This window comes from Triplophysa rosa, linkage group LG14 (assembly GCF_024868665.1).
Source record: "Triplophysa rosa linkage group LG14, Trosa_1v2, whole genome shotgun sequence".
In the NCBI taxonomy this organism is placed as follows: domain Eukaryota; kingdom Metazoa; phylum Chordata; class Actinopteri; order Cypriniformes; family Nemacheilidae; genus Triplophysa; species Triplophysa rosa.
The window spans coordinates 4,230,386-4,257,606 of NC_079903.1; the positions used below are offsets into that span (position 1 = coordinate 4,230,386).

The following is a 27,221-nucleotide window of genomic DNA, read 5'->3' on the forward strand; positions in this document are numbered from 1 at the left end:
TCCAAACTTAAATAACTTTCTTCTGCAGAACATGAAACAGGATATTTAAAAAAATGTTGATAACCAGACAATAATGGACCCCATTGACTTCCATTGTATGGACACAAAACCAGACATTTCTCAAAATATCTTAAATCTTTCTGAGAATGGGTGTAACCCTGTTGTCCTGGCCAAATTTGTCCCCTGGCCTTTATCAATCATGTCTTCCTGATTAAGTATTGGCTACTGTTCACTTTTCTGGTTGTGATGTGGACATTCTGGTGCTATCCTAGTCTCTCTTTTAAAAGAGAGCATTGATCTCAACAGTACGTCCTGGTAAGATAAATGTAAACAAAAATAAAAACGGCTTTAATGCTAATGAAGTTTAGCACAAAATATTGTATTTATAAAACCAGCACATTCAAATAAAGTAAGTAAAGACAGATAATGTGAGCCAGTATAAAAAGTTTATTTCGTTTTTATGCCAAAAAACACAAAAACTTATATCAGACACAGCATTTTCAGAAGTCGAGTTGAGAGTCAATAATAATTTTTCTTTTTCATTACCGTCCCAGAATCCATGCATTTATCAGTGTGTGTGTTTGTGTAACAGAAGAGGGTCTGTATGTGCTTGCATGTGTATACAACAACTTCAAAACTCAATGGAGACGAGAATAACAGTGACATTGTCTGCAGAGCCCCGCCTCACTGCCTCACTGGCCAATCGCTGACATGCAGCCTCATATCGCACCGCCTCTTCAGTTTGCCCCTCTTTAACCTCTACGGTCTCATTCTAAAAGACAAAAACTGATTTTTTTTCTGTCATATTCACAGTCCTGGGACAGCACTGACTTTTTTATGTAGTAAGTTGTCAATTCAGAGTAAAAGCATGTAAACATAAGTACCTCTAGAACGTTGAGCACGAACTGAACTGCCTCTTCTGGAGAGAAGACCGTAAAAAGCCCATCACATGCCAGAAGAACAAATCTGAATGAAAACCCCAAAACAATTCTTAAACAGCCTTTAACATTAAACAACATTACACCCATTAACACTGAACAATGATAAACACCGTCAGAGAGTTCAGGACATGGATACAATACGACAGAGATCATCCTGCTGTGTTTGTCTGTGAAAAACTCACTTGTCGTTTTGACTAAGCTGACAGCGGCGTATGTCTGGAGTGGAAATCACCCCGCACCTTTTATACTGGCCGTCACCTATAGATCGAGAGACCTCCAGCACACCGAGCACTCGCCCGTCCCTGAAACACACACACAACGGTCTGGTCAATCATGACCCATGATCACAAACAATTCTGATGTGTACACGGACACACACCTGACCGTGCCACCCGCTTTCTGAATCCTCATGCGCTCCTCATAAATAGTGGGGTTGTGTTCTTTACTGAGAGCCAGAGTCACAAACTTTCTCTTCCCAGAATCCCCAGCCTTCTCCAAACGACACATCACCGCCTAACACACACACACAAGTTGTATTTATGCTTCAATTTACAATTAGCATTAGGAGTTAAAGAATTAAAAACAATGAATGCAAATTATTTTTTTACATTTGCAAAGATCTCATTCACATTTTAATAACAGGGTTGATTTTGGTTTTATGTTGATGTTAAAGTCGCCATGAAACGGAAGTTGCGATTGACTTCTTTTCCGTATCGTGATGTAAATCCGAGTGAAACGGCTTCTGAAATTAGAAAAAATGTAGGGCGGGGCTTAATTTTGCCCTTCCCTTTTTGATTGGTTTGTTGTGAGTTGGGCCTGGAGGGGAGGGCTAAAAATGCCTGGCCATTGGAGAGTCAGTATAGTCCTACCTCTTCATTGTTGCTTGCGTCATGTGTTGAAGAGTTGTTGTTGAAAGGGAGAGAGGAGCTTAATGTTTTCGATTAAAGATTACAAGTGAAAATTAATTTTAAAAAAATCATTTATAATCATCACTGTGTAAAACACTTAAAATGTTCTTATTTGATTTCATGGTGACTTTAATATCGAAAGGTCAAAGGTTACGGAGCAGACATTCATACATACTCTACTGTCTCCCAGGTTTGCTACATAAAGAACATCATCAACCACCAACATACATGTAGCTGTGGAGCCGTCCTTCCATGCAGGCTTCCTGCAAACACACACAAGCAATATGAGCCTGCTCATAGACGCTTCCAGAACAAAATCAAAGCAGAACTCACTGGCTGGAGGCTTTCTTCAAAAATTCTTCATCCGTTTGACGAAAGGTGTCCAGCAAACACTTCCTCACCAGCTTCTCCAAATTCTCGACGTCACCTGCAAATCATAATGCATTATGGGATCTGGCTCACTAACACATCTGAAGTGTGACGTGGCTCCTCTTGTACCTTTAGGAAATTTGCTGGCCAGCGCGTGATGAAGATTCTCTGCAGCGAACCGAGATGCCCGAGCTCCACCATGACCGTCAAACACAGCGAAGTATGCAAGCTGTGACCTGCAAAACACACACACCATAACATGACACAAAACACATTACTGAAATCTGGTGAGAATGCAGACGGAGGTTATGGGGTTCCATTTGTGCCAAAAATTTGTCGACTTCTTTATGCCTTGTACTATACATTTGTCTTTTTCTACGGTCATTGCCTACTTGTTCGGGTAAATCAGTATATGTTGACGTGTATGTTGTCTGTTGAAGTCGTCTTAATATGTCGTCCTGCCGTCTTTTTCACTGTTGTCCTTATTGTCGTTTGGTTCTGTCAACTTTACTGTCGTTCTGTTCTGTCATCTTTGCTGTCGTCCTGTCTGTCGTCTGTGCTATCGTCCTGTCTGTCGTGTGTGCTGTCGTCCTGTCTGTCGTCCGTGCTGTCGTCCTGTGTGTCATCCGTGCTGTCGTCCTGTCTGTCGTCCGTGCTGTTGTCCTGTGTGTCATCCGTGCTGTCGTCCTTGCTCTGTTAGCTTTCAAATCGTTTAAATTGTGTCAAATATGTGCACAGGCACAGATGCAAAGATGTCCAAACAAACGTCTTATCATCCTCACAAAAAAAGTTTACAAACTTGTGTGTCAGCTATAATGCACACCATTTTTGTGTATGAGTCCATACAGTAGTGAGACACATAGGAATATTTGCATTTGATTTGACAGTTTATTATAGTAAATATAAAAAATCTAAATGATGTGCATTATAGCTGATACACACATGAACATTGTACAGTTAGTTTTGTGGCTGTAAGTCATTCCCTTCAAATGCTATTGAGCTTTTAAACAAATATTTTGATGTGTATGTAACTTTAGAGATGGTCCCTAAATTCACGAACGTCCAAGGTCAAACCAACTTTATGGCAGTAGTGCAAAGTTGAAGCGCGCACGGCACGAACTTGTTAGCAAGCACAACTCTGAAACTATGTCCGTTTGCTATCTGGGTAGTCTGCTGAAAAAAATTTGTGAAACTCGGCTTGAATAATCCTTCCAGTTACGAGTCAGACGCGACTTCCGCATTGCGCGTTCAGTAAAAAGGTTTAAGACCTGGAGGTATGGAAACAGTTTGTAAACTTTTTTAATTGTGAGGATGATAAGACGTTTGTTTGAACAGCTATAATGCACATCATTTAGATTTTTTATATTTACTATAATAAACTGTCAAATCAAATGCAAATATTCCTATGTGTCTCACTACTGTATGGACTCATACACAAAAATGGTGTGCATTATAGCTGACACACAAGTTTGTAAACTTTTTTTGTGAGGATGATAAGACGTTTGTTTGGACATCTTTGCATCTGTGCCTCTGCACATATTTGACACAGTTTAAACGATTTTAAAGCTAACAGAGCAAGGACGACAGCACACACGACAGACAGGACGATAGCACAGACGACAGACAGGACGACAGCAAAGATGACAGAACAGAACGACAGTAAAGTTGACAGAACCAAACGACAATAAGGACAACAGTGAAAAAGACGGCAGGACGACATATTAAGACGACTTCAACAGACAACATACACGTCAACATATACTGATTTACCCGAACAAGTAGGCAATGACCGTAGACAAAGACAAATGTATAGTACAAGGCATAAAGAAGTCGACACATTTTTGGCACAAATGGAACCCCATACAAATGGAACTCCATAGTGTTTGGGACACTCACACTTGTGAGGGGAGATTCGTGACACTCGCGGTCATGTCTGGAAGCATTACGTGTGCGTCCTGCATCTCTTCTCTCTCTCCACGTCTCGCTGCAACAAACCCCGTCAGCCTGACTTGATCTGCAGCGACACAAAGAGACCATGAACATCACATCCCACCTTTACAGCACACTCACATCCTCAGGCAGTAACACTATGGGTGCGGAGAGCTGAAAACCTTTACAAACTTTCTTTGCCTCCTGAGTTTTGTCTTCCACCTGCGTCTCCTCCTCAGAGCTCCCTTGATCTCGCTTCCTCTTCTCTCCTCGATCTTCATCTTGCTCCTCGCTCTCCTCTGCAGCTTTGGTTTTAACTGGACCTGAAATACACAACACAAACCTCAAAACTACATCATTTTCTAAGACATACAGTACAAGATGAATATTGTTCTATTTATTTTATGATAATGATGAATAAATAAACTCACCTGGGTCGTTTGTAGGTTCTGGAAGATCATCAAATAAATCCATTTGAGGTTGTTCGCTTTAGCTACAGATCAAGTAACGTTAACATTCACTTTACACAATTCACAATGAATGTCTGACTAACTGCGTCAGATACACACTGCATTCATACACGTACAGTAAGAGAATTAGATCAGACGTGTCAGACGTATGAGAGTAAATCTGATGAATGAGCAGGCGACCGAAGCGACGAGTCTGTTGTTGTGTTTAACGTTAGCTGCTAGCAAGCTAATGATACTGATTGAGTTCTGAGAAGAAAATTGATGAATTTCATACAATAAGCATGCCCATAATATTTGTTTAATAACGTATTTGATGCTTTATTTTGCACGATAATGCACTATAATAAGTCAAAATTGAGTTATTGCTTCTAATTTTGGTACAAGTGGTAGATTGTGGCACCTTATACATATCGGGCGTTGGTGGTATAGTGGTTAGCATAGCTGCCTTCCAAGCAGTTGACCCGGGTTCGATTCCCGGCCAACGCAGGCACTTTTTATGGTGTTAAATTAAATGATTGGTCATTTTTTGCCTTACACGTGTACGGAGAATCAAACCCACAATGGAATCTGCAAGAACTAAAATAAATAAATGTAATAATGGGAAAATAGAAATTAAATTCTTTACAAAATGTTTTCTGTAGTTATTTTAAACTTATTTTCTATGTATTTTCACCCAGAGGTGTTTATTTCCACATTTAAATGTTCCCACATTTATCTATTCTATTTTAATACTCACTACTATAAGTTTAATGTTTTATGTATCTAATAAATATCTAATGTTATTTTATACGATTTACACTCAAAAAATAGCGAACATTAGTAATCACCTAATAATTTCAACTAGAATTATTAAACTTTCTGAATCTAACTATGTGTGATGTTTTAATGGAATCTTGATAATAAAACATATTTTACTGCTATTTTTGCTTCAGGAGTCTGATATATTACAGACACGTTATTAAGAAAATCAATGATATTATTGTTTTCTGTATCAGTTGTAAATAAAGCAAACCCAGAGTTTCAAACACAGGCCTGATTTTAATTCAGAATGCTTCACTGTACACAAAGAAGGTATTTACATTCTTAATGAGGGTCTATGTACATAAAAAATAAAAACAGAAATGAGAGATGGACATCACATGAATGCATTCAGTTATAACTTATCAATAAAATAAATATTTAACAGTCAGAGAGATCGGACAATCTAGCGTCCAATATGACAACATGACAAGTCTGATCTGTCCACATTACACATTATGTCTTATAAGCGTTCTCTCACATACATGTGGAGTGTATAAGACGTTTAAAGGGTAAATATGGTGTTTGTCATAAACACCAGTCATTGTTTAGATCCAGCATTGTTAAGGCAAGTCAAGTGTAATGTTGGGTTTGTATGCAGAATCCTTTTAATTTACATTTACAAAATTTACTGGCCATGAAACTATTTTGTACTTTTTATTCCAAACATGTTCCTGTTGTTCTTGTAAAACACTATTTATGCATGTATTCATGTAAAAAAAAACACGTCATGTTTTTTTATACAGAGGTAAAAGTTGTTGAAAAATGTGTGAACCACAGCCACAGACAAGTTATTGTAGGTGTCTATTTGGTTTACAATGTTGAGGGTCAGACTGTCTATCACTGCTGACAGGCCCATTTGGTGGGATAAGAGAAAGCATGTATAACACTTCAAAATTAAAATCCCAGATAGCACAGGTACGTCTGTAAGATGTCTGCTAAAGATCTGGAGATTTGGAAAACATCTGCTGTGTAAAAACATCTGCTAAACATCTTAGAAAGAGCAGTTTTACATCCATTCTAAATCATAAACATCTTACAGACATCTTCTAGACGTCTATATGACATCTGACAGCAGACGTCTCGGAGACGTATTGCAGATGTAAATGTAGATATCAAATGTCAGATGTCTTCCAGATGTATGTGTGCTCTCAGGGATGTTGGGGTTCAGCACGGTTCAGGTTGATATGTGACGGTTCAGAACGCTGTTGGAATGTTGTTTAAGGCTTTCTAAAACTCCTCCATGACAAAACCTGCTGTTCACACACACATGGAGGAAAAGAGCGTGATGGATCGAGGCGATCCATTGATTGTCAAGAAGTCAAAAAGCAGAGACAGTTCACAAGAGTGTGTGTCGATGTACTTCTGCTCTCCTCTGCAAACATTTTCAAAACAACATGAAATGCTGTTAAAATCATGTCACAAGCTTCTGTTATGTTCAGCGGTCACACGGTCTTGTTTACAGTACATCATCATTTTAGAAAAAAATTGAACATTCTGATGAAAGATTACGAAAACAAACATGAGGCGGCATCCAGTAAATACGGCCAGTTGGGATTTCATGTCGTTTCTAAAGTTAAGGTCATATTAAATTCTGATTTCTGTTTGGCCGTTTCTTCAGACGATGTCTCTCCAGGTTTCTGATATTGGTGCTGATGGCTCTTGATGTCACAAAGGCAGTGGAGAGAAGGCACTATGATTGGTTGAGCTCCGAGTCGAGTCAGCGTTGGTCCCTATGAGGTGGCGTGCTGCTTATGGCTGGCTTCAGTCGTGACTTAGCGTTTGATTGGCTGGGTGAGGCTGCATCACGTCTAAACGAGGCATCTGATTGCCTGCAGAGCATCTACGCTTCGCTGGCGGTGCAGTTTGGACTCAAATCCATGATACCCTGCAAGATCCGCTTCATGTGACCCACTTTAGTCACACCCAAGTCCTGACACAAACAAACACAAACGCAAGATTAAAAATGTATTTTTCTCAAAGTCAGCTTTAAATACTCCCTAATTTGTTTCGAAACATCACATACGCCATAGCTCTGCCTCGTCTGGAGCAAAAAATCATGTTTTATGACAAACACACAGGTAATACCTTGAGGTCTCTCCTCTCCAGCTGAAGTAACTCTGGTCCTCTGATGTCGTGTCTGTTGAAGATCTCCTTATACTCTGATAGACAGAGCATCTCCAACCAGACGCCCACCTCATCCACACCCCACTGATACACTGCACAGAGAACATACACACACATATTACACATGCACACACTAACACACAAACACACTTCACATATTACATGCACACACAAAGTACACTAATGTGACACACCGCTCATTTGGATTACGCATACACACATATAACTCATGTAACACATTACATGAACACACAAAGTATACAAATGATAAACACACACATAAAGCTCATATGTATTACATACTGTATACACACATTACTTTTACACATTACATGCACGCACACACAAACACACACGGACACACAGACACTCAAAAGCATGCAACATTCATAATACTACACACAAACACATTGAACTTAAAAAAAATTTACACACACACGCACACGCGCACGGCTTTGGTTGACTATCCCCGTGGGGACAGTCCATAGGCGTAATGTTTTTATACTGTACAAACTGTATATTCTATCCCCTATCCCTATCCCTAAACCTAAAGATCATAGAACACTTTTTGCATTTTTAGATTTGTAAAAAATATTGTTCTGTACAATTTATTAGCTTTTTTGCCCCTGGGGACCTCAATTTTGGTCCCCACGGTGACACGAGTCCTCATGTGTTGGTGTGTATTCAGGTTTAGGTCCCCACCGGGATATACAAACATGAACACACACACACACACACACACACACACACGCGCACACGCGCACACAAACACGCACACACAAACACGCACACACACACACGCACACATACACGCACTACCCTCACACATATTACTACACTTAGACATATTACAAACACGCACGCGCACACAGAATACATGTACACATTTCTTCATTAATTCCCCACAAACACACACATGACTTTATTCCTAAACAGAGGTGAAAGGTCAGCTGTTTTGACATACCAGGCATGTTGAAGGCGGCACACGTCTCTTTATTCTTGTTGTTTTTATCTTTCTTAAATTTGAGGCGAAATTTAGCAGAGCGACTCCTCTTGGAGAAATCAGATAGCTGTACCTGCACACACACACTCACAGTTAGATTAGTATAAAGACACCAGAGGATCTAAAACATGATGTTCATGTATTCACTGATAATATTTGCAGTTGCTGACCTCATCATCGGCCGGGTCAATGATCTGACTGAGCCAGCTGATGTCTGTCAGTCTGCGGAACTGTTGAGTGACAGACGCCAACGCACCAATCAGCTGCTCTCGCTGAGGAGGATCCAACTGCTGCAGAGAGAGAGCGAGAGAGACCGACAGTGTGAGTTACACTTTTACTATACAAATGTCTCATGTCCAGACAGACAATGATAAACTTTTCGCCCAAACACAAACAAAGATTTTTCAGTATTTACTCACCAGGCACATCTTCCCCGTGAGCAACAGCTCTGTCTCACTGTGTAACGCTTTCACATCACTGACCATCTGCATCACTACATTGCATGTCAAACCCTACCACACACACAAACAATATTAGTCTAAATCTGTACCTGTCACACAAGAGCGGTGTTTATAATGAATTTATTGACTCACCCCACTGGTTTTTGAGTTTGCGTACACCAGGTCCATGGCTTTAGAGCTGGCGTTGACCGCATGTGCCAATTCCTGCTCGATTGTGGGATGAGCCTGAGCCACTTCCCTGATACTACACACACACACGCACACACACGCACACACACACACACGCACACACACACACACACACACACACACACTCGGGTGAGCTCAACTAGCGCTGTGCAATTAATCGTAACTGATTATCCATTCCATTCAATTATTGTGGCACATTCGTTTCATAAGGAGTGGTACACTTTTACCCCTTTCAAAAAGACCAAACTAGCTCCCCACAAGACTGCGTCATGTTTAGTCATATGTTTACTAGATTTTTCACAGTAAACATCATGGCCACTTTGCAGTGGTAAGAGATGTTTTTACACTTATCCTTACAGAAAACCCCAGGTGGTGCACAGCATGTTGTATTTCTAGCTCTACTTTTTACATTTTCTATTTAAAGTATTGCAATATATCGCAAATGTGTATCATATCGGAATACATAGCAATATATTGTATCGTGACCCATCTATCGTAATATGTATCGTATCGGGAGGCACTTGCCAATACACAGCCCTAATGTTTACCAAAATGTTGAATATATGTTTCAGTAGGTTGTGGCAGTGCACAATATATTCGATTTTTTTATTTATTTTGATGCAATATTTTTATTATTTTTTACATTATATGTTTAAATGTATATAAAAGGCACGTTTAATTTTATTTTTTAATTTTATTTTGTTTCCTAAGTTAATAAATACATCTGGTAAATAAATAAATAAATAATAATAAATTAATTGTGATCTCGATATTGGACAAAATTATTTTATCATCTAATTTATAAATCATATATTTTATGATTTTTGTCATAATCAAGCAGCCCTAGAAGTGATCATGTGTTCAATTCAATTTTATTAATATAGCGTTTTTTACTATAGTGCATTGTTCTAAAGCAGCTTTACATGATCAAGAAAAAAAAACTGAGGAACATTAAGTGTAAAGAGTACAAACAGAAAGAATCATCCTAATAAAAACAATGTTAAAGGAATTTGCAGAGCCCTGATTTGATCTAATGTTGTGTTGTGTGTGATGTGTATACCTGTGTATCAGACCTCCGGCCGCCTGTCCAAACAGGCTGATATGAGCGGTTTCCTCTTCAGAAACGATCTCTGGCTGTGATGCATGCTGGGATACTAGCCGTGGTATCTCACCTCTCTGTTTGTCCTCCCATGACTTCAGAGTATTCTCAAATGCCTGAAACACACGCACGCACGCACACACACACAGAGAGAGAAATCACTTACAATGAGTACTTGTGTAGTTTAAGATTTGTTTACATTGACAATATAAAACTGGGCACCATGTATACATTATTTACAACACAACATCTACTAAATGTTACACTCTCTGATCCAGAGCCTGTACAGAGATGTGTGTCTTATGTATGATTGTGTTATGTATGTGCACACACCCGGTCTCTGGTGAGGGTCTGCGTGCGGTTCTTGTGAAGGATCCGGATGTACCCAGGTGGTTGAATCCAGGCCTCCCCATCCACCTGTACAGGTACACCTTCATCACCCAGAATAGTGATCTTCACCGTCCGGCACTGCGAGAGATGCACACACGTCAGTAAAACAGTCCCAGAGCCGTGTGTGTGCGTTTGTGTGAGCGTGTGTGTTGAGTACCTGTGCGATACGATGATGTTGTAGATTAATGACTCTAGAAACAGCCATCTGCATACTGCCGAATACAGCCACCACCTCCAAAATCTTATCATCGAACGACGGCGCTGTAAACGTCTGTGGAACAAAAACACGTGTTGGATCACAGCTCGTCTCATCCACACTTTCATATTTCACACACAAACATACGTATATAAACCAGCAAAAACAAAAACCTACGTCATCTTCTTTGGTTCCGCCCCAAAAGTTTGTTCCTCCTGCGTAACTGGGAATGTTTAACACGGCGATTCCCTGAAGACTGGGCAGAGGAATGGGCCTGCCGTCACACTACACACAAACACACACAGATTAAACTCACAAACACACCAGCTGTTTTCAAACACACAAAAATCAACACACACACTCTCTCTCTCTCTCACCTCCAGCAGAACTCTCTGCTCCAGGTTCTTATAAGTTCTGTGCAGAAGTTCTTTAGTCCCCAGAACTCCATACCACATCATGTTCTTAGTGCGACTCCTGAATAAACACAAACATGCAGCACTTGTCAATTCAGGTGATGGTGATGACATCACATCACTACAGCTTTTCACCGGTTCTAACAAAATGTCTTAATAAACACAAGTTAGTATCTAAACACGTTAAAGGGTAAGTTCATCCCAAAATCAAATTTGTGTGATTTTTTACTCACCCCATGATGTTTTGAGACCTCCTGGCATCTTTGGAGCACAAGTAACTATATTTAGGTGACATCCGAGAGATTTCCAGGCCTCCTTATAGACATCATGGTTATAGTTGCTGTTAAGGTCCAGAAAAGTACTAAAGACATCGTTAAATTGGTCCATCCGTGGCTCAATTGGATTTTTTTGAAGCGACAACAATACTTTATGTGCGAAAAACAAACCAAAATAACGACATAAATCGATATATTCTCCTCTGTGTATGGTGCGCGTTCACTAGAGCACTTCGACATGCGCATTCGGTTGGGCAAAAAAGCGCAAGTCTTCCTCAATATCGAAATCATCCGACATTTTGCGAAGATCAGCTTATACACAGCGGGCGTCTTCTTGTAAACACAGAATTACGCTTTCGGGTTGTCAGTCAGAACGCCGGCGTCTGCCCCCACCGAATGCGCATGCGTCGAAGTGCTCTCGTGAACTCGTACCATAGACTGACAAGACAGAGGAGAATATATCGATTAAAGTCGTTATTTTGGTTTGTTTCTCACACAAAGTATTCTCGTCGCTTCAAAAAAATTCAATTGAGCCACTATGAGCGGATGGACCAATTTAACGCTGTCTTCAGTACTTTTCTGGACCTTAACAACAACTATAACCATATTTATGTCACCTAAATATCTTTATTTGTGCTCCGAAGAAGCCGGGAGGTCTCAAAACATGTTAAACGTTACACAAATTTGATTTTGGGTTGAACTTACCCTTTAAGGGATACATGAAACTATTATTAATAACTACTTTATAAAACCAAAATGTATTTCTGTCACTGTCAAACTCTGATTGCAATTGTCACAAAAACTGTGATTATTTTAGAATGTGATAATGATTCTTTTTGGAGGGGACTGTGTTGAAATACGATGTGATTGTATTTAGGTGCGATTAGGTTAAGATTTGATTATGCTCAGATTATTTTTATTTTTTTGGGTGTGATCATACTTGTCTGTTATTATGTTGGGATGTGATTCTTTTTTTATGTGGTTTTGTTTAGATGTAAATAGTACGGCTGTGATTATTCACCTGCATTTCTCTGGATGCTCATCACGTTTGTTGTTGAAGTCCAGAGAGATTTTGGCATCCAGGCCGATTCCAAAATAATTATTCATCACACATTTCTCTGTGTAGAGATCCCTGGAGCAGAACAGAGAGAGACACACGGTTACAGCAGCGAGAGAGAGACCAACGGTACACATTTAAAACAATATCAAATTGCACATTTACAATATTTATTTTTAATATTTTACTATTTTCAGTTCCTTTTATTTTACTCCTCAACCCTTTTATCATTTTCAATTGTAATGATAAACAGATGTAGCAGCACATTTCACACACAGACAGACTTACAGGTTCTCTGGGTCACAACTGAACGGGTCAGCGTTGACCAACAGTCTGCTGATGACTGAACCGCTGAAAGAGCCTGACACACCTGCCCTGAGACCTACACACACACACACAGAATGAGCTTCTGAATGCACCACACATTCTCCTGTTTCCATGACAACTACTTCTATTACTTGGGTAGAGGATCTTGGTGTTCAGCATGGGCATACTGTCCCTACTTCCTGTCTGCACAGGAAGTGATGCGGAGCTGCCTATTGACAGACTTCCTTTCCTGATGAGCTTCTCACACGGAGTCTTGGAGGCTGAGAGAGAGAGAGAGAGAGAAGTGATGTGACGTAATTCAGAACATAATACTCACAAACAAAATATACATAGAATGAGATTTTATGATTATTTTTTAAATAAATTAGCAACACTGCATCTACTGATAACACATGCACTAAAAGACCAATTTGTACCGAGAAATGAAACAGGGTCACTTTTGATGTAATGGCGTCTCACCTCTTCTAATGGGTCGAGCTCTGTTGCTGTATGAGGATTGTAGAGATAATTTATCCACTTCATCATCCTCCTCTTCCTCCGCAGTAGGCAGAGAGGCAAACACCTCCTCCGTCTGAGCGTTCTGTTCATCCACAGCTGAGAAAGAGAGAGAGAGTTGAAAAACAAACGCTTCTTAAAAACATCATCCTTCAAAATGTTAAAGCTGTGTGTGCATGTACCTTTCTCCGTGTGCTCTATGATTTGTCTGATGGCTTTCTTCAGACTGTTGGCGCGTAACATCAGCTGCTCTCGAGGCTTAAAAATGGCAGCGGTTGGGCGTGGCGAGCAGGGTACCATGACTGTGGGCGGGGCCGTGGGCGGAGCCAGCACCACACACTCCCCATCATCCTGCTCCTCGGCAATGGTTGGCGGAGGCGTGCCCATCACACTCGTGGCCTGGGATTCCTCATTGAGTGTCTTCAGTAAAGAGTCCAGCTTCTCTTTCAAAACGCCACACTGCAGCCAATCAAAAACACCCAGAGTCATTCCACAGCCAATCACAAACACCCAGAATGGTTTACTCGCACAGCCAATCAGAGCTGACCTTTTTAGCCATAACCTCCGATTCCTCCGTGCTTTCTGAGCTTTTCTCATACGCGCGGCCCACTCTCGCGACAAAATCCTTCACGGTCTCACACAAGACTCTGGAAAACACACACGTTACACTGTGAGATGCACAATACAAGGATGCACACAAACAGACATGCTCAGATACGCAAACGCAGTACACACTTAGCAGAGGAGATGACCACAGAGTGCTGGTCAGACGTCAGTATTTTGGAGAGGTGGGCAGCGACCGAATCCTCGTAGGTAAGAATGTGCTGCACCTGGAACAAAAACAGCCGGGAAGTGGATTTAATGAATAAAGAATAAGATGCCACAAAATGTGCAAGATATTAATGATTAGACAATATAATTATTTATATTAAATATGGTCTCTTTAAAACAAACAAACACCAAAGTAAATATTTCAGAGCCAAAGAAAAAACAATAATATTATGTTTAAAAAACGCAAACTAATCCCAGCAAACTGTAGTATATTATAGTAGATACTACACTCTAACAGGTACTAAATTGATAAACTGTAGTAAATATTTTAGTATACTTTAATATTTACTACAGTAAGGTTTACTATAACACTATAGTATTTAGTAATTAGGAATTTGAGTACAGTTTACTACAGTAAATACAACAATACTCTTTCAAGTGCAAATGGTGTAAAACTTCATGCTACCTCAGAGTCTTCACTACAGTCCTCTGTCACTGTAGAGCTGGAGTGTTGCCGTGGAAACTTAGTTTCATATACCATAATACTCCATCTGTATAAAAGAGGTAAAATGCTTGTGAAATATGAATCATCTGCATGTACTCATACAAAACGCATCTCTCCCCCATCTCTCTCACAAACACACACTCACACACACGCACCTGTCCAGCATCTTTGTACTGGCTCTCTCTAGTTTCTCCAATATCTGGGGTAACTGGGTGTCATCGTCACACGCCGAGCCCCACCCCAAAACTCTGGCCAGGTCATTTCCTGTTCCCAAAGGAAGCACGCCCAGCTGACACTGCAGACATCACACGACAACACACATTTCCAAAAGCTCTGATAAGACAGATGAAGATAATGTGTAGATGCATGATTTCATCAGCAGAGGGCAGTATAAGCACACAAACTGTTAGTCTTCGGTTGCTTTGAATCCTGCTGAGTTTATATTATGAGTTTAAAAGTTTGTGTTAGAAAGTATTTCTGTGTAGACGTCTCCAGTGTGTAAATGTGTGTATCTGGTTTGTCGTGTTTCTGTTAGTAGGTGCGTGTACCTGTTTGTGCAGAGTCAGAGCGTCGATCTCTGATAAAACCCAGCCGACGCTACCGTCCCCTCCACACACCAGAATGCGAAACGTATCGAACTTCTGAAACAAACGCAAACTACAACACACACACACATGTCTGGTTTATTATCTCCGTGGGGACAGTCCATGGGCGTAATGTTTTTTATACTGTACAAACTGTATATTCTATCCCTAACCCTACCCCTAAACCTAAAGATCATAGAATACTTTTTGCATTTTTAGATTTTTTTTAATATTGTTCTGTACAATTTATAAGCTTTTGTGCCCGTGGGGACCAAAATTGAGGTCCACGAGTCCCCATGTGTTGGTGTGCATTCATGTTTAGGTCCCCACCGGGATATAAAAACATGAACACACACACACACACACACACAATTATTCCATCATGAAAGCACATCCTGTGTGTCAAAACCCATGTGTTTGTGTCTTACCCCAGGTGTGGTCCTCCGTTCATGATGTCAAACACCTGAGCGGGGTTCAACAGCTGTTTGAATCGTCGCAGAAACTTCACACCCTGATTATCTCCACTTTTACTGTTCACGAAAACCAACAACGGGCTCGTGCAAGTCGGAGGACACGACGCCTTCCAGAATCCTGCAGGCAGAATAACACTCATGTTAAAATATCAAGTCATGTCTGCTGTGTTCAATGTACGAGCGCTCTGATTGGCCGCTCACCGTCAGAGTCGATGCTGTTGAGGGCTGTGGGCGGGATCACGGACACTTTACACTGACCCAGCGGGCACTTGAGAGACAGCTGCTCTTTACACCCAGCATGCACCTGGAGAACACAAACACAGAGTTAAATGCTGTTTGGATCTGTCATTGACTTAAGCAGAAGATTACACAGAAGATGGTAAAAAAAAGTCATGAGCGTGCTCACCATGGCTTTACACCACAGACAACGCCAGTCCTGGAGTCTCAGAACACTGCCGCAGGTTTTATCACACACCGTACATTTAGCGCTGACCGTCAGATTTCCCTCCAACCACTGATGAGGCATCGAGATCTAACAGGATTCAGAGATTAAACTACACAGATTAAAAACACAAAAGTATTAAAGCATTAACCAAAAGCAAGTCAAGACCAAAAACCAATCACACTCCTTAAAAACATCCGAAAAATCCTTGTAACCCTAACAAGACATTACATTTGAAAAGCCATTGCAGAGGTATTTTATATTGAGTTGTTATCATTTGGTTTTATTAACAAACAAATACAAACATTAAAGAGCTGAAATTCACATCAAAATAACATTAATAATTTTCAATAATATTTGTTATTTTGTTAACGAATGAACAACATTCAAAGTTTCATTGAACCTTCCATATGTAATTTTAAAAAATACAAATGTAATAGTTCTGTCACTAAAAAATAAAATGAATTTTAAGACAAACTAAAAGTAAGAAAGGCATAAGGAATGCTTAACCTAAGCTATAAAATCACAAAGATATTAATATTAACCAGATGCGCCACTGCCGTTACAATCAATGGCGAGGAATGCAACGCTCAATATTGCCGCTCTAGCGAAGGAAGTTCCGCCTTCCAGTAAAACGAGCCAATCGTCAATCAATAAAGACTGACGATTCTCTGAGGCGGGACTCTTTGTGAGGCGCTTGCCAGCCTGTGCGCAGGCGCAGTAGATGAGGCGACCTCGAAAAAATTGGATTTTTTTGCGCAATTTAAGTTTAGCAAACCAAAGTTATGATACAGTTCATGTCATGTTTAATTATTGATCGGAAATATGCTGTTTAATTGTGTTTTTTTGCCAGCGATTTTAGAAATATCTGCCTTCCCCCATTCAAGTAGATAGGACTGTGGACTTGCTATGACGTATAAATAGCTGCCCAGAGGCGTTGCAAACATGACCGCAGAGTGGCACGACTTCCGTAAACAGACTTTGGTTTAACCAATAACAAATGTCATATCGCCATGAGATATATTTCATATTTTTGTGTCCCTATATGCAAAACATCAACATATCGTATAGTCTAAAATGTGTTTATTATTTATTATTTTTATTTCAAACAAAATTATATATATAAAACAAAATATACAAACACAGTAAATATGTTAAAACATAAAAGAAAAACACATCTACCATAAATTACAACAATCACGAGTCCGAAACGGAGTGGGATGAAGCAAAAGCTTCTACATGACAATGAAGTCAATTTATAAAAATTCTTGTATATTGTTTGTTTATATAAAATCACTTCTGCACTTGTGCTCATATTTGTGAAAACAGCTCTTTTGTAATATTGTTTAGTTATCGGATGTTATAATATTAACAACATGCATCATATTTGCAATCATATCTTACATTTTGTGAGTCATTTGCATTTTGTTGACATTTATGACACTGTCACAATTTTTAACACACCACATGTCAGAGGAGCACCGCCCACAAGACTACAGCAACATTATGACAAAACATTCTACGAAAAAATGTCTTCTAAGTAGTTTGAACAGAAATGAAACTCAATGTTGCGTACAATTCAGAACAACCAACACATCACAAAAAAAAACATGATGCCATCAAAATATTCACTCACCCCATCCTCATCCTCCAGTATGTCTTTCCCAATAGATGCCAGTGTCGTCCATTTACAGTTATTAGTGGCACGGACTGCACAGCGCTTGTGAGCTTTAAACTTACACACTGTACAACACACACACACATATACAGCAGTTCAGAACAACATTCACAGTGAGATGATGTATACCAAACGAAAGTGTGTCATAAAGAGCATCAGACCTTCACAGGACAGCCCGTGAGACGTGACCCCAGACAGCGCCTCCCGGCAGACGTTACAGTATGTGGGGCGAGCGTGTGAACAGGCGTACCAGTTATGCATCCCAGAGAAGTGATCCATACTGAGCTGTGTGGACTAGATCAGAGAAACAGATACACAATTAAAGGTCAGAGGTCACCAGAGGCCGCCTGGAAATGAAGCCAGTTTTTGAACATACCCAGCTGACACAATAAAGGCTTTTGTGGAAAAGCAGTCAGACATTTGCAAGGTTGGTGCCAGAGAATCTTATTTAGAGAGATATTAGAACGATTCCAAGACTGCAAAACATAGCAACATTTTTGAAATATCGCAAAGGTTTGCAATAACTGAATCATTTGAATACTTCATAAAGTTAGTTGACACCAAGTTCCAGGCGAGACAGAGAGAGCAATGCTTTCTTTACCCAGAACAAACATTAATGTTGGTTGTGTATTTGGTCGAATACTCCTGTAATAGATTTTAAAACTTAAAGTATGATCATATTGCATATTTGTCATGTCACATTATTTAGCAAATTTTTACAAAATGAAAGTCAACTGATGCCTCTGAGCAGATCTGCATCGTCGCAGTCGGTAGAAACCTTCTCCAAAGCTGCTGCTTATTAGAAAATGTAAGAAAAAAACTGTATCGTAAAGAGCGCTATGGAAATAAACTTGACTTGGCTATTACTTTCGGTGTACACACAATGTGAGCAGAATAAGCTGTGATGTAGACAAGACTTTACGACAATCCTCAAATATCTGGATCTATAAGACTACACACACAGACACACTCACCTCAAAGTGTGCTCTGTTCTGAACACTCTTCAACGCTGCAATCCATTCCTCCATATCCTTTCTGTTCTCAGCGCAGAGAATCAAGCGACGACACGGAGTGATAACCTACAGAGAGACACACAGAGAGAGAATTGTGGCTCGGTCATGTGAAACTGAACAATGGTAACAGATTTGTCGATTCTTGTAAGCAGCTTTAGCCACATATAACTTTAAATCTGTCCGTGTGTTTGTGTGAGAAAGAGCTCAGGGCACCAAAAACCATGTGCTTGTACCACAAACTGAGGTCAGGAGAACAGAGAACACACTGTCCGTCCACATACATACACGCACAAAACCTGTATATGACACTTTCATTGGTGAAACACAAAAGATATTTTGAGAAATGTCTCTGTGGTTTTGTGTTCATACAATGGAAGTCAATGGAGTTCGATGTTGTTTGGTTATCAACATTCTTCAAAATATCTTATTTTGTGTTCTGTAGAAGAAAGAAAGTCATTCGGGTTTAGAGTGAGATGAGGATGAGTAAATAAAATAAATAAAATAAAATAAAAAGACAAAATTCTTATTTCTGAGTGATCTATTTCCAGTGTCATGAGTCTGGTGTATAAGAGTATTTTAAGGGTTTTAGTGCTTAACTTCTAAAAATGTAAACTCAGATCGGAACCGGAAAAAACATTATAAGCATTTATATAAATGTGAAAACAAGTATTCTACAATGAAGAAGTATTTTGGTAACACTTCACAAGATTCTGAAGTATTTGTGCATCAATAATGATGTAAAACTCTGACGTTCTTGCACACAAGATTCAGTTAGCCAGAACTTTACAATTCAGTCAAATTACTATGTTGATGAGATAATGTTAACAGAAAAATGTATTATGTTTATAAAAAGCGAAACAGAAGCATTTTTATCAGCGCTCTCACACTACATGGCTTAAGTGCCAAACCAGGCAAACCTTTAGAATAAACACAACTGCATTCAAAGACCTAAAATAAAGCGTGTGTGTGTGTGTATGTCAACTTCCCATTCAGTTTCCTACAGCTGCTGACAAAGATCCTCTGTTCCCACACAGATAAAAATAACTTTTCCCGCCAGCACGTTCATGAAAACACACATACGCTCGCAAACTCATCGTATTATTCATTTCACAGAAGAGTACACAGACTGCCTCGTAAACGCAACTGAAATATACACACACATTCATCTCAGCGGACACACAGTGGAAGAGAGAGACAGAGAGAAACTTGCATGTCTGCTAAACTTCTTTGATGTTTCTCTTGAAACTTTGATCACTTACACAAATAAACACATTATCATTGCTATCGTAGCGTGGCGTGAAGTGTCACCCCACTGGACGACTATTGCTTCAGTTACATAAACTCTGTGCATCCTGTTTTTAATTCTGTAACACTCAGATGGTACATTAATAAAAAAAAAACACATGAAATAATTTCAAACTAACCTGCCAAATCACCTGACCTTTCATACTATGCATTATTCTGAGTTACTTATTTAAACCCTCAATTGGGGCTAAATTAGCCCTGGGTTAATAATCTTTTTAATCCAAAAGTTAGGATCCTTTTAACCATGGGTTAATTACTTTTTAAAACACTGAGTTAAGGATACTTTTTAATCCTGGGTCGGCTACTTTTTTAAACCCTGAGTAAGGGTTACTATTTAACCCCGGGTTAATAACTTCCATGAGTTAGGGTCACTTTTAACCCTGGGTTAAAGTTAAAACCTAAAGTTGGGTTCATTTGAACAAGATGTTTAATGCTCTGCATCTGTTAAATCAGTGGTTCCCAAACTGGGGTACGCGTACCCCTGGGAGTACGCCAGGTGACGGAAGGGGGTACATGAACAAAATCCTGAAATCTACTGTTTACTTAATTATAACGCACCTGACAATCAAGGCATGTTTTCTCACAAGCTGAATATAAAGACGTGCTCCCTCTAGTGTACACACACCAAAAAAGTAGTCACGTAGTGCCATAAAAGGTCAAATTTGCACGTCTTTACGTAACGCATGTGACTTCGCACAAAAATTACTGACAGACTTCTAGATAGCTTTGCATGCAGAGTATCCTGCCTTAGCCGATCGCGCTTTGAAAACATTACTGCCCTTCTCCACAACATATCTTTGCGAGAGTGGGATTTCAGCACTTGCCCACATAAAGAACAAATATCGACACAGACTCTGCATAGAGAATGATTTGAGACTCAGACTTTCTCCGATACAACCAAACATCACAGAGTTATGCAAGTCATTTCAAGCACATCCATCTCATTAAGCAGTCAGTCATTTATTTATATACGAGTCATATATCATTTATTGTTTGATAAAAGAAAATTACATGTAGTTAAAATGCAAATAAAAAAATGTTTGAGACCACAATTGTTACTGTAAGAAAGGGGGTACGCAGAATGATGTTAAGTCCCTGAGGGGTACGCCATTGTACAAAATTTGGGAACCACTGTGTTAAATGAATAAATATAAACATCAGATTAATGACTTTTTTTAATCCCTGAGTTAGGGTCACCATTAATCCTGGGTTAAAGGGATAGTTCACCCAAAAATGAAAATTCTGCCTTCAGGTTGTTCCAAACCTGAATAAATTTCTTTGTTCTGCTAAACAAAAGAATATATTTGGAAGAATGTCAGTAACCAAAAAGATCTCATCCCCCCATTGACCCTCATAGTATTTATTTTCCCTACTGTGGCAGTAAATGGGGGGTGAGATCTGTTTGGTTACTGACATTCTTCCAAATATCTTTCTGTGTTCATCCGATCAAAGAATTTTATACACGTTTGGAACAACCTGAGGATGAGTAAATGATAACAGAATTTTCATTTTTGGGTGAACTATCGCTTTAAGTGATATTTCAGTCTAGTAATTTTCAAATATGGTTAAAATGTTTCACTGAAAAAAGTAACAGGGTGAAAAGCCAAAAAATGTATGATTCGACCTCAAGTCAATTTGGTTTAATTCTCTAAGGAGTGCAAATGCTAAAACGCTGTGATGGTTTAGGAAAACTGATCTGTTTGTTTAAATGATCTGACATCAACTTGCGGTTCAAGTATGTGAGTATGATGCTGGACCTTTAGATCAGTAAAGTGTTTGGTAAACCAATCAAATAAAAAAAACGGTCAAATAAACACAGCGCCGAGAGGCAACACAAAGCATCCATCACAATTCGATACTATTACACAACACCGGTTGATGTCATTATTGAAAGCATGCAGAGTCTCGGGTCGAACCATGACGTCTAACTGTCCAAACAATATTGATCTCAAGTTGGTTACGTGATACAAAGTCAACTAATCATGTGATGTCTACAACAAAGCTGTCTGCTTTTCTTCCAGCAGTATATGGCTTCCATAACACTACACAGCAGAAAATGAAAACTGGAGAAACAGGTGAAAATATCAGAAAAGATGCTGTGTATTTTTTCAGACCTCAAACACTGCAAAGAGAACAAGTTCATATTCACTTTTAAGCAATACAACAGCAATATTTGCACATATATTTAGGAAAAGTTCAAAAACTATTTTCTTAAGTGATAACCTTGATTTTTATCACAGTTTTCATGCGTCTTGTCATGCTGTCAGTGTTTCACATTGCTGTTGGATGATTTTATGTCACTCCTGAGGTTTGATTTTGTTCAAATTCAACACACACTGGACTGGAATGACCACAATACCTGTAGAAATGATGATTAAATGAACATTCGGAATGGTCTCGTACTTTCTCTGCAGATGTACATTTTAATTAGAAAGACACTTAATATAAAGTAAAACCAATCGTTGAAACATCTCTAGGACAAATTGTAAAAATATTTTGTAAGATTACGTGGTAAATTATTTTATGAAGTTAATGATGTCAAAAATATAATTTCATATAACAGAATAAGTATAACTACTTCAGTTTACACCAACGAATTTCATTGTTATGTGTCCGATCAGCTTGCAAAAGTAAACAAAAACAGCATATTTTACTTTTTCTACAAAACAAACTGGACAACTGATAAATCTCTATAATACATTATACAGAAGAGCAGAGTCATACCATACACACAAACTTACTTTATACTAACAAAAGATCTGTTTAATGAGTATTATAAAACACTCTTTATTACAGATATAAAACATGTCAAAGGTTGTGAACACACAGCTTCAGATCTAATCTAGACCGTTATTTAAAACACACACAAATCATGCTGAGCCCAAGGCCAAAACACAGACACTGAACACAATGTTCACAACACACACGCATTTACTGAACGCTCTAAACAAGAACGTGTCGTAAACTTGAAAAGCTAATGATAATATCTACAGACGCATTCAACGATAAAGGACACTGTTCTATATTTACTCTATGAATCACTTCCCTAGATTTGGAAGTTGGACATTCCCAAAGGTTTCGCCGGATTAACTCACTTCTGAGCACTGAACGCAGATGCAAGTAAACAGACTCATTCTCACTCTCTCTCATTCTTTACATTCTTTCCTGTTACCGCTACTTACTGCCGGCAAACCCCAGACGCTTCTTCTCTCTCTCTCTCTCTCTCTCTCTGTTGCCTCCCGTCTGAGTAGATCTTAGAACGTCTAGAGACCGGCTCAGCAGCAGCTAATTCCTAATTCTCTTCCTTTCTCTCTCTCAGTCTCCACCCTCTTTCCATTCGAGTGAGTCAGAGAGACCCGCGTCCCGTCAGAGACCCCTCCCACAAACCAACACATCACCACAGAGGAAAATGCATAAAAACGCAGCGCACACGCAGCTCGGAGCGGATAAACTCGAAAGCTCCTCCCTGTAATTAAAACTAAATCAGCCCAAATGTCAACTATAAATACACTTTAGCGCACACACAAACAAATGTGATCCAGACTATTTCAGGATGTTCTGTTTACCAGGTCCAGAATAAACACACGCCACTTTTTCTCAGAGCCTTCATTTCCTCACAGCGAACATGAGCGCGTGTGTGCGTCATTCAGACCTGAACTGAGAATTCCTTTCAAACTCAATTCCTGAACCGTAACGGAGGGAGCAAACAGGATGCAGGATTCAGATTTCAATTAAAGGAAAAACATTTAAAAGAAAGCAAGTATGAACATAACGTGGAGTATTTCTGAAACATTAGGTGAGATCTAAAACAATTGATTCACGTGTTTTCAAGTAAAAATGTCTACAAATTCTTGAATCAAGATGCATTTTCTTGATGAGCAAAATGACCTAAGAAAATAAGTCTTGTTTTTAGTAAAAAATTATGAAATTTCAGTGAATTTGTGCTTAAAACATGCAAAAAAATCTGCCAATGGGGTAAGAAAAATAATCTTGAATTGAGTGACTAAGAAAAATGTAAACCTTAATTCAAGATTTTTTTGTCTTACCCCATTGGCAGATTTTTTTTGTTGCTTGTTTTAAGCACAAATTCACTGAAATTTCTTTTTTTTTTACTAAAAACAAGACTTAGTAAGAAAGTAATTTTTTGCAGTGTTGTCTGCGTGTGTGTGTGTGTACTCACAGTAAAGCTGTTGTTAAAATTCTTGGTACTGGATTCGGCAACACTGGCGTCTGTCAAATCCACTTCATCAAATATGATTGACTGGAAACAAATTAATACCAATCAACAACCAACATTCAGTCGTATACTCATAATTATATAGAAATAGGAACATAAAAAATCTTCCCAAAACTGTTAACTATAAAAACACTGACATGAAACTTAAACTTTAAGTTACAATTACATCCACTTCATTTTAATCATTATAACTGAAAACAACATACATCTACTGAACGTCCCAATTTAGGTAAATATGTGCGTGTTCATTTTGGAAACAAAATAGTTGAAAACGGTCCTTATCTGACAAAACTTCAAGTTTACTCAAAGCTTAAAACTGACAATATATGAAATATATGTGTCGTGTTCTGTGTATGATGTATGTGTGTTTGGACAGACCTTAGCCGTCTGAGCGTAGTACAGCGTTCTTCCGCGTAGTTTAAAATAGCGTCTCTTCCAGCGCTGGAAATTGGTCTGTTTCATTAATTTTCCCTCTTTTAAAATCGTCTGGAAAGCAAAGGAGAACAAACGGTGAGGATTCCTTCCTCTCTCCAGTCATCATCATTCACATACGTAACAAATGTTCTCATTATTCTCATACAACGTCAACAAAATGAACTCACCCCCTATAATAAACGCGGTTCAAACACATATAAAATTCTGTGTGTGGTCAAGTTTATAAGAACTGAAAAAAATCACACATCTGTGATTTTTCACACATCTGTGCAAACACTGCCTGTAGTTCTCTTGTTGTGCCTGAAGGGGGCAGCAGAATCTAAACAAGAGGCACGTTTTTTGGCCATATCTACAGGGGATGACCATTTTTATTACTGGTGTTAGCCAGGTCAAACATCTTGGTAACAAAACCAAGTTCGTGTTCGTGAAACAAAAAAAACTATGAGAAATCACCCTGCACCATTAACACTAAGGAGAGACCCGGGACCTTGTCTATAGTAGAGCGGAGTATCACCGAGATCTGAGGACTCGGGCAAGGATGAGAAAGCAACTAATTCGACATCCCCAGAACACACGAGCAACCATAAACAACAAATTTTGCACACGCAAATCAGATTGTAAAATAAATATTACGCATATTTAACTCAAATATAAAACTGTTATTTCAAATACTAATGTAATATTTTACTGGCAACACACGACAGCAAAGAAGGTTAATGAAATCTGTTAGTCCAACTGAAATTTTAGGATATCGTCGCTGTCCTTCTGAAACCTTGTATGTCCAAATTTACTGTTCTTCAGGAAATTCAGAAACACTGTACTTTTTAAATGAATACTGTTTTTCAAAGTTGACAAGCACTTTTTTTATTCTTTTCATTGATTAGAAATTTGAAAAACTCAGTGACAAACATAAAGAGTGATTAATAATAATGATTTATGCAAAAAATAAAAATCACAAAATATGGAGATATGAGGTTACAGAAGGACAGCAGCGACAATGTTAAAAGACAATGAATGAACTGAATTTCACTGCACCAGTGTCTAAACAATAAACAATAGGACTGTATAAACAATACTACTACTACTACTAAAAAATAATAATTATTATTATTACTTGAATTATTCCATTAAAAGTAAACGTAAGCTCATGCAAAGAAAACTTTCAATGCATTTTTTACAAAAACATCTGCGCTACAATCTACACAGACAAATGCACAAATGCAACAGCATCAAATGCACGGATCATCACTGTAGACAAGTTTCAAACTTAAGACAAAAAATTTAAATGAGCACATACACACACACACACACACACACACACACACACACACACACACACACACACACACACACACACACACAGACAATTTCACACACTAACCTGCTTCCTACTGGAATCCATCAGACGCAGATCTGATCTGCAGATTCTGACTGATGTGAGCTTTACACCCCCCTCACACACATGTGCTGGTTTCCGCTGTCAGTATTTAAAGCTGTGTCACTACTCACCAACTAATATTTCATGACAAAAACTCAGTTTGCGTGTGGCTTCACACACTGTCACACAAAAACCCTGTCTCTCACACACACACACACACTGTACTGGCAGACGACACAGATCCTTTCACAGGAAGCTTGACCTGTTTGTGCAGCGAGTCTTTTGAGAAACGTTACCAAAATAACTCATCTGAAGCCTTTCCTAACCACACGCTAACAAGTAAAACGCTGTGGTCTGTAATGAATGACATGAACGCATGATGTGTCCTCATGTTTAACGTAACTCAAACTCACATTTCAAATCGTTTATAAATAATATAAATAAAGTTAAGAGTTTCAAGAGAGGGTGGGGTGAATGCAGACACTTTATGACAGAGACGCACCTTTGATGTCACAATATAAACTTTCTATCTCATTAAATCACAACCATTGGCTGCACGTCAAGTAGAATTTAAAGAGATAGTTCACTCAGAAATCTCTTATCGTTCATTCACCCTCATGTCATTCCGAACCTATATGACTTTTTTTCTTTAGCAGAACAAAAAAGAAGATATTTTGAAGAATGCTGATAACCAAAAAAACACTCAACCCCATTGACTTCCGACTGTATGAACACAAAACCACCGAGACATTTCTCAAAATATCTTTTGTGTTTCCAAGATTAAAGCATCTAATACAGGGTAAACTATCCCCTTAAATGAAAGCAACTGAATGCCATTTTAATAAAGGGCTGTGAGATGGTTTAATGTATAGAGCGTCTCTGTCACACATGAGAATATTTTACTTTATATTCACGTTTACTGTCAGAAAGATCTTCACTCAGAATAAAATGAA

At 38.9% G+C, this 27,221-nt stretch overlaps 2 protein-coding genes and 1 non-coding gene across 5 annotated transcripts in view; 1 reads left to right on the forward strand and 2 right to left on the reverse strand.

Moving 5' to 3' along the window:
• Window positions 1–409: 409 nt before the first annotated feature.
• Window positions 410–5,001, reverse strand: ilkap (integrin-linked kinase-associated serine/threonine phosphatase). Of its 2 annotated transcripts, none has more exons than XM_057351341.1 (10): window positions 4,579–4,999; window positions 4,330–4,470; window positions 4,115–4,232; window positions 2,348–2,454; window positions 2,183–2,276; window positions 2,025–2,112; window positions 1,321–1,454; window positions 1,124–1,243; window positions 885–966; window positions 410–772 (listed from the first exon to the last, which is right to left on the reverse strand). In XM_057351341.1, the coding sequence occupies exons 1-10, from the start codon at window positions 4,619–4,621 to the stop codon at window positions 632–634; spliced, it is 1,068 nt and encodes a 355-aa protein (XP_057207324.1). In that variant the 5' UTR covers window positions 4,622–4,999; the 3' UTR covers window positions 410–631. The 2 variants fall into 2 exon arrangements, with proteins under 2 accessions (XP_057207324.1, XP_057207325.1); XM_057351342.1 differs by having other exon boundaries at window positions 650–786; window positions 4,579–5,001.
• Window positions 5,002–5,031: 30 nt separating this feature from the next.
• On the forward strand, window positions 5,032–5,103 carry trnag-ucc (transfer RNA glycine (anticodon UCC)). The gene has a single exon. It is a non-coding gene; the product is annotated as a tRNA-Gly (tRNA).
• Window positions 5,104–5,641: 538 nt separating this feature from the next.
• The window catches only part of LOC130564585 (diacylglycerol kinase delta-like), a 29,677-nt gene continuing 8,097 nt past the window's right edge, over window positions 5,642–27,221 (reverse strand). The window contains exons 2-30 of one of the 2 annotated variants that reach the window (XM_057350763.1): window positions 24,834–24,941; window positions 24,399–24,479; window positions 18,875–18,979; window positions 18,062–18,194; window positions 17,859–17,965; window positions 16,187–16,312; window positions 15,982–16,084; window positions 15,736–15,898; window positions 15,272–15,380; window positions 14,879–15,018; window positions 14,685–14,769; window positions 14,183–14,277; window positions 13,995–14,094; window positions 13,630–13,906; window positions 13,412–13,546; window positions 13,084–13,212; window positions 12,914–13,007; window positions 12,590–12,700; window positions 11,258–11,354; window positions 11,058–11,165; window positions 10,842–10,955; window positions 10,628–10,762; window positions 10,256–10,410; window positions 9,139–9,250; window positions 8,965–9,057; window positions 8,716–8,835; window positions 8,507–8,618; window positions 7,504–7,634; window positions 5,642–7,348 (exon numbers count right to left, since the gene is read on the reverse strand). In XM_057350763.1, the coding sequence (XP_057206746.1) occupies window positions 7,259–7,348; window positions 7,504–7,634; window positions 8,507–8,618; window positions 8,716–8,835; window positions 8,965–9,057; window positions 9,139–9,250; window positions 10,256–10,410; window positions 10,628–10,762; window positions 10,842–10,955; window positions 11,058–11,165; window positions 11,258–11,354; window positions 12,590–12,700; window positions 12,914–13,007; window positions 13,084–13,212; window positions 13,412–13,546; window positions 13,630–13,906; window positions 13,995–14,094; window positions 14,183–14,277; window positions 14,685–14,769; window positions 14,879–15,018; window positions 15,272–15,380; window positions 15,736–15,898; window positions 15,982–16,084; window positions 16,187–16,312; window positions 17,859–17,965; window positions 18,062–18,194; window positions 18,875–18,979; window positions 24,399–24,479; window positions 24,834–24,941 (3,468 nt within the window). In that variant the 3' untranslated portion in view covers window positions 5,642–7,258. Of the gene's footprint in view, window positions 7,349–7,503; window positions 7,635–8,506; window positions 8,619–8,715; window positions 8,836–8,964; window positions 9,058–9,138; window positions 9,251–10,255; window positions 10,411–10,627; window positions 10,763–10,841; window positions 10,956–11,057; window positions 11,166–11,257; window positions 11,355–12,589; window positions 12,701–12,913; window positions 13,008–13,083; window positions 13,213–13,411; window positions 13,547–13,629; window positions 13,907–13,994; window positions 14,095–14,182; window positions 14,278–14,684; window positions 14,770–14,878; window positions 15,019–15,271; window positions 15,381–15,735; window positions 15,899–15,981; window positions 16,085–16,186; window positions 16,313–17,858; window positions 17,966–18,061; window positions 18,195–18,874; window positions 18,980–23,400; window positions 23,554–24,398; window positions 24,480–24,833; window positions 24,942–27,221 lie in introns of those variants that run through there. The other variant, XM_057350765.1, reaches the window with a different exon arrangement.

What these genes read in the sequence shown, in the direction of transcription:
- ilkap (XM_057351341.1), bottom strand. Translation starts at nt 4,621, where the DNA reads ATGGATTTATTTGATGATCTTCCAGAACCTACAAACGACCCAG. An exon ending in GGCCAGCAAATTTCCTAAAG is followed by an intron (nt 2,277 to 2,347) that starts GTACAAGAGGAG and finishes TATGATTTGCAG; the next exon opens with GTGACGTCGAGAATTTGGAG. An exon ending in TCGTGCTCAACGTTCTAGAG is followed by an intron (nt 773 to 884) that starts GTACTTATGTTT and finishes TTTGTCTTTTAG; the next exon opens with AATGAGACCGTAGAGGTTAA.